This window comes from Acanthochromis polyacanthus, chromosome 13 (genome assembly GCF_021347895.1).
Source record: "Acanthochromis polyacanthus isolate Apoly-LR-REF ecotype Palm Island chromosome 13, KAUST_Apoly_ChrSc, whole genome shotgun sequence".
Lineage (NCBI taxonomy): Eukaryota > Metazoa > Chordata > Actinopteri > Pomacentridae > Acanthochromis > Acanthochromis polyacanthus.
Genome location: NC_067125.1, coordinates 39,162,923 through 39,185,132, shown reverse-complemented (window position 1 = coordinate 39,185,132; position 22,210 = coordinate 39,162,923). Strand labels below are relative to the sequence as shown.

The window sequence follows — 22,210 nt, the reverse complement described above, 5'->3', positions numbered from 1 at the left end:
GGCACAGCAGCCTGGCCCCATTTAGATATGGCTGAAACAACAAACAATACAAAAAAATGTTTTTGGTTCAAACCATCAAAAGAAAGTACATGGGCGTCAGTGTGAGAACAGAACAGTTGGTCAGTTACATTGTAGTGCTACTGGTGCCTATTGACATGGCAGTGAAAGAATAACAAACTGCAAGGACAACACCTGCCTGTTACATGAACACTGAAAACTCTTAAATTGCTTTAATCTGTCTTATTTTCACATGAGAGCAAAATATATGCATATCCAGATATCCTCGCCAGGCTGTGAGTAACACTGACAAAATAAAACATGCTCCTTTTAGGGCTCGTTTTGTGCAAATCACAAAAACCACAACGTTCAAAAAAGTTTCTTTGGGTTTGCACAGTTAATCCAGTGTGCAGCAATCCCCTTCTTCTCGTCAGTTCAAAGAAACCACTTGTACTGGCTTTGATGATCTGAAATCGTTTGGTTGTAGTTGTAGACCCTGCACCTGTGTTGCTTTCTAGCCGAGTTTTTGTAAGAACACTTTGTAAATCAAGCGGAATTGTGAATGCCCTGGTACAAACCACTGGCTAGTGTCGCCAAGATGACCAAGACCAAAGCTAAAGAATGACATGAACTTTTATCTTGTGCAGACAAGAAACTTTATCTAATCTATGGGCATTTAGAGTTGAAAAAGAACCTATTGTACTATAACAGTAGTTTTCCATGTATTGGTCCATTTACTACAAAGTATTACTGTATACTTTACATCACAAATATTGTCTTGCAAAATAATGTAGCTTTTGTTTTAGAAATCTGGGTGTATTTTGTATTTAATTCCTGGCACCCAGTGGGTTTCCCATTATTTACGCACAACTTTTTTTCCAAGTACGTCATCCATCCCCAGTGAACATTACATCTGAATTAAGTGTAGCCTTCAAATCAGTCTACAATTGTAAACCACATTATGGATGCAACAATAATAAAACATTGCAAAAACTATGAATTTGTTGTTGTTCAACTTGATGCATTGCTAATAAATATTCATACTGTGCAGAGATAAAAAAGAAACCATGCAGAGATGCAAGAAAAATACTCCTGGAACTGAGTTTAAAATGTTTAGCAACTATGCTAAGAATGCAGATTTTAATTAAAAAGCTGAATAAAGAGCGCAAAACTACTTGATAACTGTAAAAGACTTGAAACCTGTTCCTAAAAAAACTGAGTGACCAATTGAGCACTCCCCTCCAGGCTACTGAAAACTCCCTGGGAGGCCACACACTAACACTTCCTACTGTTTTGGATTGTTTGTGATGAGAATAGAAAAATTCTATCACAGCTTTGATTAATTCAAGTCTCTTTGATTGCTGCACTGTAGTGTACACAGTTAGTGAGGCAGGGCTGAGAGAGGAGGGAAGCGTCTGTTTTGACTGACTCGATCCCCAGTGAGCTTGAATTCTCAGATCACCCAGGCCAATAAGGGGGGGGGGGGGAGGGAAAAGTAACGGGTGTCTGAAAAAAAAATGTACAAATCCCCAAACACAGAGGCGGAACATGGGATAGTACAAGTGGTGAGACATAAAAGTCCATTGTAATAGTATGCACATTAGATTGTAAGTGAGGTATTGATACTGTATAGTGCGTAGGGTATTTACAGTGCATGGAGCTCAAGCCATTCACGTGTCTTCAAATTCCTGCTGTTTACATGAGGGCAGGAAGCTTGAAGAGCTTTCTTTTTCAGACCGGTGGTTATTTGTAAATAACTCGATTTCAAAACTTCCTTTCTGCACAGAGATTCAAAAATGCTGTACTTAAGACCCCAGTCGGTGCCTTGACCCACAGCTGTGTAGATCAGTCATGTATCAGCTGGTGTTTACAGATCATTATGCAGGCTTATCCAACACCAATGCAGGAAGAAGCTACTGGAGACGATTTGTCAAGGAGGGACCTGTAAATCCAAACATGTCCTGCTGCATATGCTACAAATAGACTGCTGGCAGGTAAGACACGTAGTTTCAGGGGTCAGATGTCATTCTGCCCTTTTCTTTTTTTCTCTCTCTGTTGCCAAGCACATTAGCCCTCCTTATTATGGACCATTTGTGACATTAAGTGGACATCAGACGTTCAGAGTTCTCAACTTGAATTGAGACAGACTTTGGTTAACGCAGGCTTCCTTTTTCATAACATTAAAAACAAGCTGCACTCTATTTTTAAGTACAGGGAATTAGCAATCAAGCGCATTACGCCGCACAGTTTAGCGCTCATTTACACAATGGGCATTTTGATAACAGTGGCAATGGATACAGCTGAGGATTTAGACAGTATTAGGGCAAGTTCAGCCAGTAAAGATACCAAAAAAAGTCTATTTAATAGATTGCTTAGTCAGTTTTCATCCAGCGTATGTGAAAAATGGGCCGTTTGCATAAAGTGTATACCCAGTAAATGCCTGTATTTCTGTCTTATATTCTTAGTTGGTGCTATTTTATAATTTAAATGTGACTGTTTCAATTTGTAGAATGCCTTTCCTGGCCATGTTTCTATACATGTGTGAGTTAGTGTAATCAATCCTCACCTACTTCAAATGATCAGTACTTATGGACATTTTGCGCCATCTCTGTACGCACCTTAGCATATTCAAGTATTTGCAATTATACAATTAAAATTTCTTCCCTTCTAGATAGAGCTGAATCAGAATTGTTGTTTGAGTGCCTGTTCTATCAATACCACTGCATGTATAACCACACTCTACTCTGATTTCCCTATGGTAAGTCTACCTCACCTCTTGGCCCAGCCTCTAGTCTCTGGCCTTTCTCCAAAAAGTGCTGTCAATGTCCAGGAAAGTGTTTCGGTTTTATTAAAATATGCCTTTCTTCACTTGGCAAATCTGATGAAAAGTACCTGTTACAGTAAGTAAATGGAAACACTGAGTAACCTTCAATCTCTGGATCTAAGTCTAAAAAGGCCCCCTGTTGCTTTTCTGATGTCAGATCAAATACACTGTACTGCATATCCCTGTAATACATTTAGCAAACTTGGAAATGTAGATCATCACATGGTTCTGATCCAACCAGGCTGGCTTATCTTCAAAGAGTTACAACTGGAAGACTTTGCTGAAAAGATCTGACACCCCTTTGACCCTGTATAAGCGCCTTCCTCCTTCATTACTAAGCCTCATTACTGAGGCTGTTCTCCTTCCTCACACTTTCCTCCATCTCCACCAATATGAATCTCTGAGGACATCAAAGGAGACCTGCTAAGCCCTATGTAATGTCAAGAATTACAAATGGAGGAAAAAAATCTTGAGTCTGCTGGCCTGTCATAGGAAATATTTTCTTGTAACTTTCACCTATTCTGTTGCACTTAATTGAAACAAAATGTAGAATGTAGACATTATCTTGAGTGATGCTTTTTGCTGACACATTTCTCTGCATATCTGTGGGGTTTAAATACTTACATCACTCATTCTGCCTTTTCTATTTGATATCATTGAGGACTGACAACGTAAAATGCCCAAACAGCGTCATAGAAGATTGCAGACAGTAGCATTAGCGACTCTGAAAGCTGCACTCCACTTAATTTAACATAATATATTCATTTACATTACACATTTATGCAGCTGTGGCTCCTTTTCTGTGTTTTTAAAGCAAGCTGGGTTCCATGACTCAGAAATGGTTAACATTGTTGATTCCAAATTGCTAGTTTCTCGGAAACTTCCACATAGTTTCATGTGGGCATGCAGCACCTTCTGGAGGGCAGCAGCCTTCACAGGGTAGTAATGTCTTATTAACGTAAATCTTCTTGGGTGTTTTGGAGCCGTGACTCAGGTCTGGCCAGGTTCAGTATGGCTTACTGGATTACTTTTCTCTCTGAAACATTTGGCCTACATACCAGCCTAAAAATTATTTTGGAATGAAACAAATCCTGTCATTAGCGACTGCATTTACTGTGACATGAACACAAAATGTGCACACAAATGGTATTTACTCAACAAAACACATTACCAGATTGATTGTGTTCATTTTGTTGTCTTTTCATTAGGTTAGGATTTTCTTTTCATCAAACAACTTTGTAAGGATTTGTAAGGATGTTTTTGCCTTTACATGTTTCGACTGTCTGCAGTCTTCCTCAGAAGCGTCATCCGATGTGTTAATGACGTGTCTCTTATCAGCTGACCAGCCTGACAGATCTGTCACAATCTGTCAGGCTGGCCATGCCCCCCGCTGTCTGAAGGTCTATGGAGGATGGAATCCCAGGAGTGTGAGAGGGTGTAAGCCTCATCAGAATCATTGACCTGCTTCCTGGTCTCAAAGGCCTCTTTCATCCATAGTTGAGGGGGCTGATATCAGGCCAAACTATTTCATTATTGTTTAATCCAAAAAACACTTTAAGAATACTCAGTAACACTAAGACTCATCCTTACAGGAACTACTTTTTGCAAAAGGTGACTTGCAGTGGCATTATTTATACACGTGTATTTTTATTTCATTAATTGGTTCGTTTCATGTTTTTAAAACTAAAAGTGGGTTTCTGTTGATCACAGTGGAAAGGTTTCAGTAAACGGTGGATAACAGAGGCCATTAATATCGGAAGTGGGGCAACGATTCCATAAACAGGGACACGGGGATTACACCCTCTTGCACACCTGGGATTCCGTCTTTCAGAGACTGTCAGAAAGTGGGGGGTGTAGCCAACCTGACAGATTGTGACAGATCTGTCAGACCGCTCACCTGATAAAAGACACGTCATCAGCATGTAGGAAGACGTCTCTGAGGAAAACTGCATATGCAGTCAAAAAATGTAAAGGCAAAAACATCCTTAATAGTCCTTACAAAGTTGTAGGGGAGAAAAAGAAAAATGAAAACACATCACGTTATTACCTAGTTATGTATCTTGTAAGTCAGTTTCAAAGTGAATAACATTAACGTGTGTTCTTTCCCTTGTGGTTCCTTTTTTGAAGGGAACCAGAAGCGGCAGCAAGTAAAAGGAAAAAGGATGCTCAAAGTCCTTTTTGCTTCTGTTTCTCTACAAGTTTCTGTCTTCCTGAGTTGTGCAGTCTGGAAACATGTTAGTGTGTTGAACCGACTAATAAAGGACAGGGAGAAAACGAGCGCCGACTAACATTGTTTGATATGAACAAAACATTGTTTTGTATGTCTTTTTCCTCGAGAATAAAGCTTTTAGAGCACAAGGGTTCTTTGTGAAACTTCTTTTCTGTTCCAAGCGAGGAATGTGTTCCTGCTACAGCACTGTGTGTGTGTGTGTGTGTGTGTGTGTGTGTGTGTGTGTGTGTGTGTGTGTGTGTGTGTGTGTGTGTGTGTGTGAGTGTGAGTGTGTATGTTTGTGTGTGTGTTTGTGTTTGCAGCTTGTGTGGGTGTATTTCTGAGTACACAATGCACTACCTCTGAATTATTTTTTCAACTTCCTTCTGGAATACACTTAGTGGACACAGCTTTTTCCCTGTCTTTCATCCCATTGTCTTCAAGGAGAAGGGGCTTGTTGCACATCCTTAACCAGCTGGGCGGCTCCACAGTGTGTTGATATCTTGGGAGCAACAGGAAGAATGAAGAGCGGGGTCTGTGACAGTGTTTTACTCTCTGGTGGAGTGAATTTTGTGAATCAGGGTGGTTGGCCCAAAGTGCAGGATGGGCAGTCTGGGTGAGGTGCAGGGTGTCAGATCCAGACCAAAAGAAATACTAAAAGAGAAACAAATACAGTCCATATTCATTCTCAGCTTCTCCATTCATCTTTATCTCCTATCACCTGTCTCCTGGTCAGATGCACTGGGGTCATCCCTGTCCTCAACCCTGTTTTTATTAGGCACATTTTACCCAAAACATCTTCTACAGTGTTGTGTCAAAGTGATGTGCTGGCTACCATATCAAGAGTTTAGTTAGGAAAGAAACAAAACATTTTTAGACAACGTTCCTGGCTTATGAGGAGGTCAAAGTTTGTAATATCACTCTGGCTCTTCCTCTTTTTCTCCTGAAGTCTCTGATTGGGGAAGGATTTCCTCTTCCTCGATAGCCGGTACCTCTTCCCTTTCATCGAGGTCATCAGTCAACTCCTCCTCTTTGCTTGCTTGCTCCTCCTCTTCTTCATGAATGGCTGTGATTGGATCGGTGGGGTTGCTGATGCAGTTTGGATTCTCTTCCTGGGCCTCCTCCGGGGCTTCTGCAGCAATCACTCTTTTCCACATTTCATGGTTTTCCAAAAGATGCTGTGTGATCTGGCAAAACACTTTCCTCCTGCTCACCTTTTTGGTTTCTCGTCGCTCTGCAGGACACAAACCCAACAATTAGACCAACTCCTCAGAAATTCCCTGACTATAAGAACAAGTGTGACACGTTGGATTAAGGGGGAGCTTCACCTTCAAATATATTTGGGTGAAAAAGTCACATTTTTTAAAAGATGATTATCATATACCTAAACATGTATTCTTTCTCCTGGTGATTTTTTTTTATTTGATTGCTTATATAATGAGTCATCATCAATTATAAACTTTAAGTGCCAATTTCTCAAAACTTGATTTTCGGACACACATAAACTGCCCCTTAATTTATCTTCTTACGCTTTTGACCAAAACTTCCCATTTTTGGCATGCTGCTAGTGTAGGCTATGTAGAATGCACCTATTAGCCATTTGTTTGATAACTTCATTCTATGCTGAGTTATATACGAAAATCTTTGTAGCAATTGTTTGGTTTCATTGCCATGGTAACCACAGTGAAATATGACAAAATGCCTAATAGGTGCACAGGTTCATACTTAAAGTAGTACGTGGTGCATTGGTATCATTTTATGTTAAATATTACATGAGATTTTGCTTGGGGCAAATACAAGATCTAATTTCGGGTTCCATAATTCAGTAGTATTTAATTTCAATTAGGTTGTTCAAAATGAAAAAAAAAAATTGTTTTTACAGTAAAGTTGGTGTTTAGAGGTCTCTAAAAATGTACAGGTTGCATACCTTATCTTAAAAAGTTTGTGCAATATGAAACTTTCAACATTGGTCATTTTTAGTACTCGGCCGGGTAAGCTCCCCCTTAACACCACTTTCATATTTGGCTTGGTAGGAAAGTCGGTAACAGGGAGAAACGGCTAACCTGGCTCTGTTCAATGTAAAAAAAAAAAAAGGGGGGGGGGGGGGCAGGGGGAATCGATTAACATGGTTAAAACTCACGAATTAACAAGTTACATATTACTGTGAAATTTGTGTAAAAACCTGAATGATTTGGGTTCCAGGAGGCTTATGTGCCAAACTATTTCATGGCCAGTGACTGAAGTTCAAGCCAGACCGCAAGAGTTACTGTTTGGAATTTGATACATGTTCATTTGTGAACTTTAGAGCTTTAGAGGTAATAGGTGATTTTTTTAAAAGCTTCAATCACAAGCTGATGACCCAAAACAGCTGGGAGAGAATCAGGTGCTGTTGTTACACTGCCACAAAATCTGTGTAGGGAGGAGTTCAGGGCGGATGGATGGGTTGAAAAATCACTTGACTTTAACATGAGAACCCGCTGCTCGACTCCCAGTCGTCAAACTGATAGTCAAAAACCTAAGCAAACCTTCAGCAAAGTACTATCACAGCGAGTGTTTTTATGTGCTCCGTTAGGTTTCATAATGGCTAGCAACAACTGACTAATATCGTCATTAAGATTGGAGGGCTGGTTGCAAAACAGCAAATACAGTTATTTCCCAAAATTGAAACCCTATCATATGGGCCATTCATTAAATCTGTATTCTATGTAAAAATATCACAATTGTACTAAGTTCAGTGCTCCAGTGTTCTTTCCAATGAATGTAGCAAAGCAAAAATATACAAAATATCATCAGTCTGTAAAAAAAAAAAGGCTGTTTTCACATGATCAGTTTTGATACGTTTTTCTAACAAACTGTCGGTCAGATCTCCCCAGATTCCACCAAGCAACAGAACACTAATTTCAGCCGTCAGAGACGTCAGAGTAAATGCTCACCGAGGCTCATCATTTCTGACCAAACAAAATAGTAAGTGAGATGTTTCCGACAGCATGAATAATTAAGAGGTCGACATACGGGAGTTGTCAGAACTTGTCGATGCATCCTCATCCGCCAAATCCTCCTCTTCGTCCTCTGTATCTTGTCCTGCCTTCTCCACTTCTGGCTCCAGCTCCCCCTCGGATGGGTCGACCCAGCGTCCCGGCATCAGAGCAGCGGAGTCGTAGGAGGAGCACAGCGGTCCCACTATGTGAGTAATGAATGACTCCTGTAGTTTAGCGAGTTGCGGAGCAGAACGGTCCATGAATGGGCTGATGGGAAGGCCCAGGCTAGCCTCTTCATCACCCTAGAAATGTACAAACATGGTAAATATGTAGGAGGCACAGGGACAGTTAAATATAAATACACTGGAAAATTAAACATTTATATACTATATAAAGATGGAATTTAGAGAGAGAGGGAAAACATTTAATTGGACAGAAAAACATTATTGCCTTGAAATGTGTCCTTCAGTCATTTTTTTTAGGATTCTGTTCAGTTAAAGTTAGTATCAACTACCAAAATCTGACGTGATGGTACAAAATTAGTCAGATTTTTTCACTTTATGAGCAACAAGGTGATAGATGATGGAAACAAGAAAGTAGTACATTCAGTCAATTAAATTCTACTTATTATTTTATAAAATAAAAACTTATAGGCACATATAGGTAAATACTGCATCACTGATATAATCTCTGCTATGCAGTTAGTCTTCTGCATAGTTCACAGGCACAGATATGCTGCCTCTGGGTACAGTCTTCTGAAATTAGGTCAAGAGGACCATAAATAGAAAAACATCCGTTCAAGCTTTGGTTGATCTGTACATTTCAGTCATACAAAGGAGGCCATCCGTAAAGATTGGCCAGTCGGTACATTTGTACCCACAAGGCCATCACCAGTAAATGCAGACATTAATATTCTGACTAATTATCTTTGGCCACCAGCTATGCATATGCTGGCTGCAACAACCACATCAAGCTCCACACAAGTATCATATGTACTGTAATCATATTTGTCATTTACTGTAAATGGACACCAGAGGAAGACAAGCCAAAGTGGACCCTTGCCGTTCCTCCCTCATCCTTGAGATACTTGTCAGTCAGGCTTTTTTCATCCACAGAAACAGAGCAGTGATGAATGCATGCTGTATCTCAGCAATGTAAGACGTTTAGAATCAATATTTGGGTTTATTTTGCTGACTGCGTTCCTTATCGCACTGTTCATCTTTACACTGGCTGAGACCACATCTGCTGTAACCTTGAAAATACCCCTGTGCATGTCGTGGTTTATGTAGCACAACCCAACAGCTTTTGTGTTCCTTTCATATGTCACAACGAGGCTTTCATGTTTGTTTTCTGATGTTGGGGATTTCAAAGCTATTCACAAGGAGGACACAGGAGCAAGAGCTCCAATTGCTATGGCAACCAGAAACCTGGATGGCGTCAGTGCACAGCACTAGCGGTTAGTGGGAGAGATGTGTGTTTGTGTGTCTGTTTTGTCACACTGATCTGAGGAATAAAAACTGTACGAAGCGGATATTGCTAATGTTTAGGAAATCAAAGTGGTGCATTGCAGAGCTTGATATAAATGCGTGTGTGTGCGTGTTTACATCCGTTTCCTCTGTGATCGTCCTCTGTGTGACTGTGAATGAGTGCTGTCAGGGATGGCACATTTAGGTCATGTCTCCCCCTCTGGAAAAAAAAGGGAAACTATACCCACAGTCTCTGTCTCTCGCCCATTCTCTCACTTCACTCATCCCTGTATGCTCAGGACAAACATGCTTCTCAGAGCAATCATGAGAATTAAACAGAGGATCTGGGAGGAACTGCAGAATGCCAAGTATCAGGCACAGATCAGAAGGAGGCCACTTTCCTCAGCCAAGTTCAGATTAGGCATTTCAGACTGCTCATCAGTGAAAATGGACTAAATAAACACAATATATGCTGATATTGACTTTTCTCTTGGAAACTACTGAACTTTGTGACAACAAACTTCTGGTACAGCCTGTGCATCTGTGTACAAATAAAAAGAACAAATATATGAGATGAACAAATATCACAGATACCACTAAATGTCAAATTAGTGCTATTCTAATTAGAATATTGTTGCTAGGCAAGTAATCATATCACTGTGGATAATCAGATGTTATCTTTCTGGTCTTGTTAGTTCAGAGCAGGATTTGTTGCCAGGCATCCTTCCACATGGTCTCTGACAAATTCATGAGCTAGTAGGTAAGTGTTCTGAATATTCAGCTACATTCACAAACCTTTGTTGAAGGGTTCTGGAGCAAAGAACCGAAACCCTATAATATGCAGCGGTACTGTTATGCAGTGGTTTTGGATATAAGAGCTCTCCGTTGATGTAGGTGGCCTAAACGCACATGCAGCACTCTTATTATCACATATTTAGAGATTATTCAGCTTCTTATTACAACTGATGAGGTTGTACAAGAAAAGACTAAAGTCACAGCAGGTTCTGTTGTTCCACAAAAGCTTTTTCTGTTGTTCCAGTGCTTCTCTGTGGGCAGGAGTCGTTTGGAAAACAGTGGTCTCCTGTGCAATAATCATAGTATTTGTGAAATAATTTTAACCCTTTAAGCTGCAGTCAATTCCAGCCGTTTTCAGTACAAAAAAAATCGCTAATATTCTATTTTTAAATTAAAAAAAATATGAAAAATACGGGGAATATTGGACGCGCATCGCGAGGTGCATTTCCTCGAAAACGACCGATTCGTGGATTTTATACCGACTTCAGGACATGTTTTGGACAAAATAGTTTACTGGCTTGTGTCATCTGGATGTAAAAGGTTGGATTACGGCCGTTTTTTGTGGAATCTTTTTTTCTGTGTGTAATAATGAACCCGGAAATGTGAGTCGCGCTGTGTGCGTTGAAGCCGTGTATAGAGAACGGATGGATGGATATTCGTTTTTGTCGGACAAATGTGTTTTTCTCACCCGCTGTGGTAATCACATCTGAAAGTGGTTTATACCGGCGGATTCATGAGAATCTAAGCTTTCCATCGGCGTATAGTGTTTGTATAATCGCGTTTGCAGCCGTCGGACATTCTTGAAATTCCTATGCAAATTAGTAGGTGTACCGCCGGCGGTACACTGAAGTTTAAGGGGTTAAATGTACCACAATTTCAATATTTCCTAGTCTTTCCATAAGAGTTGAATGTTAATGACCTGATTTGAAGCCAGTATGATTAGTCCTATGCCAACCATAATGTATTACAGAAAACTATCCTTAGATCTGCTACTAACGATAACAAATAACAGATCTGCTGACATCTCATGAGACAGCCACTGTCATCATTTATGACCTACTGTAAAGTGTTTGTCACTTTCCTTAAGAAGCGTGTTGTTCAATCATCTTTTGGTGCAGATATGCTCAAGTTTAGTTTGATTTACTGCACACAAAAAAAATAATATCTGTAACTTTCAATCTAGGATGCACTGTGGCAGCCTGTATTTAGAGCTCAATGCAAATAACTTGTTGTTCTACAGCTATTGGAAACCTCAGAAATCTTAGAAACTACATTTTGGGTGCTGCACAGTCTGAATTTTCAGTGAAGATAGTCTCTTTCAAATCATTTTCTGTTCTTGTACAGTTATTTAGCTTGGGACACACAGCAATGCCCCATGTGCCTTTAAGGTTCAGTCTAAATATGCAGAAAGTTGATGGTTTTTCTATCAAATCTGATCAAAATACACTCACTTAATATTCATTAGACAGAGAGAATGAGCTTCAGTATGCTAAACTCTTCATAAATAAAGCATAACTAAAGATGTATTTTTAATTTACCATTTCTTATTTAGTCATAAATATTTAATCCTTAAAGAAGGACATTTGTTTAAAGGCCAAGTTTACGGAGGCTTTAAATGTACAATGTGCAATTTACTTTGCAGATTTTAACAACTTATTTGTCATTTCATGTAATCTCCACTGTTCTGTACATTTCATTTCATTTTTAGCTGTTTTTTTCCAACCCTTAATTATTTCACTTCTGTTAGTGAAGTTCTTATAAATGTACCTGCTCGTAGAATTCATTGACGATCCCCTCCGTCCATTGCAGGTGCAGCTCTTTACACTTCAGCGGTCCGTTGACATCAGCCAGCTTTATGCACATCTGGCACACCAGCAATCGGTCATTTTCATTGGTCCAATCAATACCAGACACTCCTTCATCACCCACCTAAGGACACAGGGATATTCATGTAAAACAGCAAATGTGTAAGAAAGAAAAACACAGAGATTTGGTGTGAACATAAATTTATGGCATTCTGTACCAAAAGACATGCTTTTAATATTACAGAATCAGAACAAAGTAAGAAAGAAGAGCTGAGAAAAATCGCACAATAATTACAGATAGATGGATGATAAACAGATTTGAATGTTTACTTTTGCATTGAACTCTGCAAGGAAATCAAAGTGCTTTTTGAGGTCAGTGGCCAGAATAGCTTCAATGACGAGGAAGCGGAAGCGCTTGAACTCCACGTGTTCAAGGTTAACCAGGAAGTTATACTCGGGTCGAGACATGAAGAGATTCCAGGCTGAAGCTGCGTGATGGTTTTCCAAGACTGATCTGTCATTGTATAGAAGAGCCTTTAATGGAAGAGACGAGAGAGGAATTAGACTATTTATCACTGACAATATTAATATTCAAAGGGAAACTTATTTATTGTGCCATGGTGTAGCTGGGGTTCAACCTAAATGAAATGGTTTCTTCTTCTTTTTCTAATTGTGAAATGCTTCGTTGTTGTAGTTGAGCCCGTTTTGCTTTTGGTTTCCGGTTGCATCATAATCACTTTAAGCTCTTCCTGATGTGTATATATCTTCCTGTTAATAATGCTTGAACTCATAGGAGAAGTAGCCTCATTTTTATATTTATTAATTTCACATAAACATTAAAAAAACACCTATTAGCTCAAAGTAAGGATAACGTAGTAGCATGCATTACTCTTTTTTATATCATAATTATCATTACAACTAAACTGCTGCTACACTCCACAGCATTTTAGCTTCATATTAATGACATAACCGTAATTTGCTGCTTATCAACACTGCATAAACAAAAGCAATCAATAAATTAGTGCTTATGTATAAAATAATAATTAGCTGCTGCATACCTAAAGCTTTCTGTCTGGCCTTCTAATCCATATCAGGTAGAAAGAAGAATTTAGTTTACTAGATAACATACAGTCTTGGAAAAAGGTTTTCGGACAACCCATGCATTTGTGAAATATTGCATTAAGAATCACTCTTACATCTTCAAGCGCAATTTCTTTTAGTACAGTCATAGCCGAAATACTAAACAAATCCTTAAAAAAGCCATTAAAAACTGAAAATTGATTGCTTCCATAAAAATAAACTTTGAGTTTTGGGCCATCTTCTTATTAAAAGACCCAATTTTTGTTGCCATGCTTCATGTCTACATAATGCCAGCACATCTGAAAGTTCTTCAGAGACAAAAATGGCTAAAACAAGGAACCTAACGCAAGAAAAGGAAACACGGCTGAAGATACAGATTCTCAACCAGGAAGGGTACAGCTGCTGCCAGATAGCCAAGAAGTACAGATGCAGTCCTTCAGCAGTTGGATAGATTCTGCAGAAACACAGACGAACCAACAGCTTGGAAGAAAAACCAAGATCTGAGCATCCAAGGGTTTATTAAGCAAGAAATGACCACATCCTGATCCGCATGCAAACTGCAGGAAAACCGCTAAATGACATCACAGGAGCTTCAGCAGCAGCGGTCGAACCAAACTGGTGTCCAGTGTTCCTCCTGCACTGTAAGTGGCCGACTTTCGGGTCATGGTTTAAGGTCCTACAAGGCTGTCAAGAAGCCCCTGATCAATGAGAGACTATGGTTCTATGGTCAGATGAGTCCAGTTTTCAGCTTTATCTTCCTCCTGCAAATGTGAGGGTATGCAGAAGGCCAGGAGAAGCATTATCTCCAGCATGTACCGTACCTACTGTCAAGCACGGTGGAGGCAGTATCATGGTTTGGGGATACATGAGTGCTGCTGGTGTTGGTCATGTCACTGACTGATGGCACAATACACAAGCATTGTCCCATTCTCAAAACCCACATGCTCCTTTTCCGTCAAGGTCAAAAGTGGATGTTTCTACCAGATAATGCCTCTTGCCACACATCCAGGGCCAGAAGAACTTGGCTGCAGGAGCTCAGTATTCAGGTCTTAGAGTGGCCAACTCAATCCCTGGACATGAGCCCCATTGCAAATCTGTTGTGGGCTATCAAAAGGTCTGTTTCAAAGCATCAACCAAAGAATTTAGAAGAATTAAAAGCAGTAATTCAAGAAGAATCAAACAAGACTACCCTTCAACAGTATGAAAGGCTCGTGGAGAACATGCCAGCCAGGATTAGAGCTCTACTGCGAGCTAATGGCAGGACTATTAAATATTAATCTGATTATGGGATGGTTTGTTTGTTCAGTTTTAACACATTCTCTGTTAATTGTTGACTTTGATACCAATGTTGAGAACTGACATATTGAAACTGTTAAGAAATTTAGTTTTGTTAGTTTTTCTTGTAAACAATAAAAGAAAATGATATAATTTGTATTTGTTTGTGTCTATCTTATGCAGCCACACCTTTTTAAACACAAAAAGATTTTTCCCCAAATATTTCATGGTAATATTTGAGACTGTAAAATTTAAAGGGTGTCCAAAAACTTTTTTCTACCACTGTATATCATAATCATTGGAGTTGCTTTGTTGGACATACAGAAGCATGAGCTGGAACTGTATTAATGACCTTCTCATATTTCTGAGCCTGGTGTTTGCTTGTGGGAAGTGCATGACATCCCAGTTGGAGCGGCACTTATTTGTAGTGACACCTACAATAAATGCACCTCATTATCCATCAACGCCAACTCTCTGTAAACCCAGCTGCTCGCCAGGCCTTCAGTGCCACTGAAGCATTGCTGCATTTGTTTACCTGTGGTGCACTGGTCGCTACTAGGAAGGCGTTGGTTCTTCCAGGGTGGTCATAGTCATGCATGGCAGCAGCTACATACAGAGCCATGAGCTCCAGGCCTGGAATTAGACCAGCCAGGGAGCCATAGCCTTCTTCCAGCACAGAGTGCATCTTGGACAACAGGAAGCCTGTGGCACCAGGCGTGATACCATTTTCTGAGTCTGCAGGCAGAAAGAAAACCCCATCAGTGACTCAGACTTTAAATGTTGCCTCTTTGTCACTTATTATAAAACACAGTGTGTTATTAGAGTGTATTATTTAGGTAGAACCGGCAAGTTCACAGTTTGTTTTATTAATATATTTTCTTTTGGCCTTTTCTATATTTGATAGTCACAGTGAAAGATAGACGGGAAACAGGGAGAAGAGTTGGGAGAAGACATGCAGCAAAGGGCCACGAGCGGGAATCGAACCCGGGCCGCTGTGTCAGGCGCCCTCAAGTTCACAGTTTTACACATTCTTCAATATCTTGCCAGTGATAAACCAATATTAGCAACAGAGAGAATAAAAATAAATGCACTAATGAAATATGAAGTAGTACAACGGTTTTCTGTCACACTGTACTTGTGACTCTATAAAATATAAAGAGTCACAAGTACAGGTCACAAGGAGAGACGTTTACTGCAGTTGTAAACCCTGGTTCTGGGTCAGGACCCATAAGGAAGACTAAATGCATCCGGTGATTATTCAGCCATTTGTCTTGTGGAGGCAAGACAGTTCTATACGTGTAAATAATTTATTGCGTGCTTATGTCTCCGTTTGTCTATGCACTTTAAAACACTGGATGAATGCCTGATTGTCTGTCATGCGACGTGTGTGTATGTTCTCTGATTTGGCTTGTATTTGTTTTGAAAGCTTCTCTCTGTGAATCTGTGACATTTTCTCCAAGAGTACGCAAAGAATAGACAGAAACTGATGTTCCACCTACTTTAAAGGCATTATGGAGGATGTTTTCTTTTGTTTAATTTGTCTGATTCACAGAAAATGAATATACTGACCTTTATTGGACTTGTATGTATGGTCTCTAAAAGAATAAAAAATAAAAAAAATAACTGTGGACATGGCAGGACCTGAAAAACATCAGCCAATCAATGCGCTCGGACCGAGGCGTTTGGTTTGCTCCCTTTCCTGTCAATCAAAAATCTTCCGGCTCAGGCCTAGTTACGTAGATTACGTACGCCTTGGACTTACGTGTTTTCTGTATGTGTTGCTTTGGTATAGCTTCATAGTTAGCTGGCGACTTGTTTTGCTCATCTTTTTTTACATAATGGCAGATAAAGATCCAGGAGGACCCAGCCGTAAAAGACAACTTCACGAGTCCTACGCAAGTTTCTGGAGGGGGCGTTTCTTCGTAAATGTTAAGAGGGGGGAGGTTAGAGGGGGGTGAGGGAGAGGTGGTATGTGTGCATGCGCATGCTACGTTCAAAGTCGTAGGAAATTAAATCTCCTCTTAATGCCTTTAAGCATCTAAATTTGAGATCAAAACATGACAATAACAGAAAAGTACATTGATAAGCCATCAGAATGCTGCTGCTGAATCTAAAAGAATGGAAACAAAATTAGAGATTTAAGCAACACTGCAGACTAAGAAGAGGAAACAACCTCGAGGTTTGATTATAAGAAGCTACTGTAAGTATAAAGAGTTCGTACCAGTGTGTATTCCGTTTTCCGTCAGCAGGGTGGGCAGGCCTGGTACAGGCTGAGTGGTGAGGTACCAGACAGCGTGTAGCACATCAGTGGCATGGACCCGGTTGTGATCTGCGGAGATTAACATAAAAATGCTAACAGAAGTACAGGCAGAAAGACAACAGTAAATAAATCCAGATGGAGTATAAATTTAATAATCATATCAGCTTGATAAGAACACAAGGTGACACTTATCAGGTATTTTCACACTAGTATCACATTGTAGGCTATGAAAGATGATATACCTGTAAAATATATGTCCACATTTTAAAAAATACATTTTTAAATTCACTGTATAGGCCATTTAATAAAAATACAACTACTAAACAGTAAGTGCTCTCACTTTGGTCACATTCTTTCATTTGCATTCCTTTAAATAAGACAAAAATTTTAGATTAAAACATTTGAAGAGCAGCTTGACCAGCTCAGACAAATACTGTAAATCATTTGAGCTGCCAATTAACCACATACTATACATATTTCCTAGTTATGTCAGTGTAATGGAATTGTTAGATGAAGTCTGAGGTCTGCCTAAAGAAGTCATCCAAAGCAAAATTCCCAGACATCCCAAAGCAGTCCATTCGGGCTATGAGGGAATATCGAGTATGTATTTGCTGGAAATATGATTGGGAGTCACCATAAAGTGTGTTACAAACAATGGTTGTAACACACTTTGGTCCTTCATACAAGGTTTGAATCCAATAATGTAGAAATCTGGTCAAAATGGGGCAAATCACACATTTACTAGCTTTAAAAGCCCAAATGTATAATGCAATAAATGTTTAAGACTTAGTTGTGTAGTGACATTTTTAATGCAACATTCGTATTGATTCTATATCACCACCTCTCTCTAAATGTCCAGATTTCCCAATCATATTTGATTACCTCCATTGTTTGGTGATATATAATTTTCAGTGATTCTAAAACTACATAAATGTTAAGGCAGGTAGAAAGACTGCCATGTCAAAATGTGAAACTGTTTTAGATTTTTATTGCATTGTATAAGATTCAAACATTACATTAAAGCAAAAGCAAATGCTGTATGTCAACTCATAGTGTCAACATATTTTCAGTCACTAACTAATATTCCAGCTAACTGTACAGTAAACACATGCCACACACTTCTGGAGGAGCAACGATGCCTGCTGTGAAATGTTGACTTTATGAGCAATACATCCACCTTGTGGCAGTTAATGGTACTGTTGCATTTTATTTTCAAAAGCATGTGGAACCTTCAACTCACAAGGGATGTCCCTGTATCCGTTCTCCAAAGCGTGGAAGTAGTTCATGAACTCCTGTACAGGAATCCTGAAGGTCTCAAACAGACCCGTATCCTCAAAGAGCCGATAAGAAACCTGGAAAGGAACACGAGAAAAGCGTAGTCCACATTGAAAATCATCTGTGCAGTTGTAAAAAGAGAAGAAAAACCTTACTAAATCCATTTGTTTGATTTTAACACTTAGCTATATTGTGACTAATATACTCGATTTGTAGCAAGGTTATATAGTGATAATGTATACAGGGATGTGAATCTAAGAAAATTCTTGTTTTGTACATACTATGAGTTGTATCTTCTTTTGACCAGACTTATTTGTCATTTTCCACTGTCGTGACATTTATAAACATACAAATCAGCTTACATACTATAATCTGCTGTGCAAACACACAGTCTTTGAAAACTAGTTGACAGATTCTTAAAATGCTCCAGAATTGTAAGTATTGTGGGCTGCACAGTGGAGTAGTGGTTAGCACTTCTCGCCTTGCAGCAAGAAGATCCCTGGTTTGCAGCTGGCATTCCCGGGATCTTTCTGCATGGAGTTTGTATGTTCTCCCTGTGCATGCGTGGGTTTTCTTCGGATACTCTGGCTTCCTCCCACAGTCCAACAATATGATGAGGTTAATTGGTTACTCTAAATTGTCCGTAGGTGTGAATGTGAGTGTGATTGTGTCTGTATATACACGTGGACGAAATTGTTGGTACCCCTCAGTTAAAGAAGGAAAAACCCACAATTCTCACTGAAATCACGTGAAACTCACAAAAGTAACAATAAATAAAAATTTATTGAAAATTAAATAATCAAAATCAGCCATCACTTTTGAATTGTTGATTAACATAATTATTTAAAAAAACAAACTAATGAAATAGGGCTGGACAAAAATGATGGTACCCATAACTTAATATTTTGTTGCACAACCTTTTGAGGCAATCACTGCCATTAAACGATTTCTGTATTTGTCAATGAGCGTTCTGCAGCTGTCAACAGGTATTTTGGCCCACTCCTCATGAGCAAACAGCTCCAGTTGTCTCAGGTTTGATGGGTGTCTTCTCCAAATGGCATGTTTCAGCTCCTTCCACATATGTTCAATGGGATTCAGATCTGGGCTCATAGAAGGCCACTTTAGAATAGTCCAACGCTTTTCTCTCAGCCATTCTTGGGTGTTTTTGGCTGTGTGTTTTGGATCGTTGTCCTGTTGGAAGACCCATGACCTGCGACTGAGACCAAGCTTTCTGACACTAGGCAGCACATTTCTCTCCAGAATGCCTTGATAGTCTTCAGATTTCATCGTACCTTGCACACTTTCAAGACACCCTGTGCCAGATGCAGCAAAGCAGCCCCAAAACATTACTGAGCCTCCTCCATGTTTCACCGTAGGGACAGTGTTCTTTTCTTCGTATGCTTGGTTTTTGAGTCTATGAACATAGAGTTGATGTGCCTTACCAAAAAGCTCCAGTTTGGTCTCATCTGTCCAAAGGACATTCTCCCAGAAGCTTTGTGGCTTGTCAACATGCATTTTTGCAAATTCCAGTCTGGCTTTTTTATGAGTTTTTTTCAGCAGTGGTGTCCTCCTTGGTCGTCTCCCATGAAGTCCACTTTGGCTCAAACAACGACGAATGGTGCCATCTGACACTGATGTACCTTGGCCTTGGAGTTCACCTTTAATTTCTTTGGAGGTTGCTCTGGGCTCTTTGGATACAATTCCAACGATCCGTCTCTTCAATTTGTCATCAATTTTCCTCTTGCGGCCACGTCCAGGGAGGTTGGCTACTGTCCCGTGGGTCTTGAACTTCTGAATAATATGAGCCACTGTTGTCACAGGAACTTCAAGCTGTTTAGAGATGGTCTTATAGCCTTTACCTTTAAGATGTTTGTCTATAATTTTTTTTTCGGATGTCCTGGGACAATTCTCTCCTTCGCTTTCTGTTGTCCATGTTCAGTGTGGTACACACCTTTTCACCAAACAGCAGGGTGACTACTTGTCTCCCTTTAAATAGGCAGACTGACTGATTATGAGTTTGGAAACACCTGTGATGTCAATTAAATGACACACCTGAGTTAATCATGTCACTCTGGTCAAATAGTTTTCAATCTTTTATAGAGGTACCATCATTTTTGTCCAGGCCTGTTTCATTAGTTTGTTTTTTAAAATAATTATGTTAATCAACAATTCAAAAGTAATGGCTGTTTTTGATTATTTAATTTTCAATAAATTTTTATTTATTGTTACTTTTGTGAGTTTCAAGTGATTTCAGTGAGAATTGTGGGTTTTTCCTTCTTTAACTGAGGGGTACCAACAATTTTGTCCACGTGTGTATGTAGCTCTGCGACAGACTGGTGACCTGTCCAGGGTGTCCCCTGCCTTCGCCCCAAGTCAGCTGGGATAGACTCCTGCCCCCCCGTGACCCTAATGAAGATTAAGCGGTGTACAGTGAACCCTCGCTATAACGCGGTTCACCTTTCACGGCTTCGCTGTTTCACGGATTTTTTTAGTGCAGTTTTTTTATGCTTTTTTTAAATGGTGCATTGTGTTCTGCACCCTGATTGACTGACCAACGTGAACAGTCTCTGCGCCTCGTCTCCTCTGCCATACAGGCCAGCGCTGCCTGCTGTGGAGCACTGGATCATTTCTCTCCTTGGTCTCCATATAGTGAGACACCCTGAAAGACGGAGCCGACGGAGCAGCCTTATTCTTTTCCCCCGCCGTCAACCGGACAGTGGACGTGGTCCCCAGAAGTCTCTGGCCACCGCAGCTGCGCTCCCCAGGAGAAGAGTGCCGGTACGAGCCTTCCCACCCCCGACTGCTCCAATTGAGTCAGCCGGGCCCACTCTCTGAGGAGGCCGCAGCATCCACCTGGCTGCAGCTGCAGCGCTCCCCCAGGTGCAGTATTGTATAATAACTGTAAAAAATAAAGCTGACTACTTCACGGATTTCGCCTATCGCGGGTTCCTTTTGGAACGTAACCCCCGCGATAAACGAGGGTTCACTGTATAGATAATGGATGGATACAGGTTGCACAGTTTCCTCATTAATAAGTATTTACCTGGCTGAGAATGCAGCCCGTTTTACCATGAGTCTTCTCCACAAGACTGAAAATGGGGAAGTTCCAGCTGACGAGTTGACTCATCAGAGGCTCCAGTGCTGGCGTTACGGGGGCCTCTGAGGCCAGGATTGGCTTGTCCTGCCAAGGAATGGTAAAAGCATAAAGAAAAGGTCAGGAAAAATACAGATAAATATTTCCAAGTACAGTAAAGTATCTTTCAGCATTTCAACTTTTCAGAATTTGCTAAGCAAGAGAAAGCAAAGTATTATACTCCATTTAGGAGATGGATCTTTAGCAGTGCTTAATGTTTATCAAGCAGCTACCTAATGGAAATAAATGAAGGTTAATTTTTTTGGGAACAGAAATGATCTTTGTTCTGTATTTACTGTTTACTGGAAAAACTTGAAGTACATGACCTGTCTGTACACATTCTCAGCCATCCTGGTTATTGTAAGTCTACTAGATTCAGTTAAAAAAAAAGAAGCAAATTGCTTGTCTTATAGGTGCTTGAAGACGTTTCACCTCCCATCCAGGCGGCTTCTTCAGTTCATGACTTGTTTCCTTGATGTCAAATGAAGCCTGTCTGATTGCCTACCTCTGGTGATGGCAGGAGCGGGTGGAGAACGATGACATCTGCTGGAAACTCCCTCGCTTCAGGCAGCTTCTTGCCTCCTTCTCCCTCCTCTTCATTCTGTGCAAAGTCGCTGCTGTCACTGTGGTTGGTCTCATAGGTGCTGTCGTAGGTGCTGTCATAGTCTGATGAAGCCACTGCACGCTCATCTGGAAAAAACATTACACATGTATACGCAAAAGATTTTCTTTTGTTGAATTTTCTACATAGATGCTTCGATTACCAAACTCTTTGGCCCCATCACTTATTGATTAGTAAGCCTAATTCTAAATAAAGGCAGAAAATTTTGCACTCTGTACTTTACCTGGATGTGGTATTCTGTCTCCTTTGTCAACAGATTCTACCCCATGGTTTAGTCGACTTCCGAACGGCCTGCCACAGCTGCCAGACAGAGAGCAGAGAAACGTATTCAGAGGATAAGCAGTGGTCCATCCTGATCATTCTCTTTCATCTAATAATTAACCCAGCTCCCGTCCTCTCAGTACCGACTAATGAAGTGACTAATTTCCTCTCATTCTCACACAAATGAACACTCATACATGAATTGTGAGTTTAAGTTTTCTATATTTAGA

The 22,210-nt window shown here is 40.2% G+C and overlaps 1 protein-coding gene across 2 annotated transcripts in view; it reads right to left on the bottom strand.

Moving 5' to 3' along the window:
- Positions 1 to 4,000: 4,000 nt before the first annotated feature.
- The window catches only part of LOC110959280 (cGMP-inhibited 3',5'-cyclic phosphodiesterase 3A-like), a 59,610-nt gene continuing 41,400 nt past the window's right edge, over positions 4,001 to 22,210 (bottom strand). For both annotated transcript variants that reach the window (XM_022206093.2, XM_051957796.1), the window contains 10 exons: positions 21,943 to 22,019; positions 21,603 to 21,787; positions 21,008 to 21,145; positions 17,930 to 18,041; positions 16,651 to 16,758; positions 14,965 to 15,164; positions 12,405 to 12,608; positions 12,037 to 12,198; positions 8,043 to 8,310; positions 4,001 to 6,264 (listed from right to left, as the gene is read on the bottom strand). In XM_022206093.2, the coding sequence (XP_022061785.2) occupies positions 5,948 to 6,264; positions 8,043 to 8,310; positions 12,037 to 12,198; positions 12,405 to 12,608; positions 14,965 to 15,164; positions 16,651 to 16,758; positions 17,930 to 18,041; positions 21,008 to 21,145; positions 21,603 to 21,787; positions 21,943 to 22,019 (1,771 nt within the window). In that variant the 3' untranslated portion in view covers positions 4,001 to 5,947. The remainder of the gene's footprint in view (positions 6,265 to 8,042; positions 8,311 to 12,036; positions 12,199 to 12,404; positions 12,609 to 14,964; positions 15,165 to 16,650; positions 16,759 to 17,929; positions 18,042 to 21,007; positions 21,146 to 21,602; positions 21,788 to 21,942; positions 22,020 to 22,210) is intronic.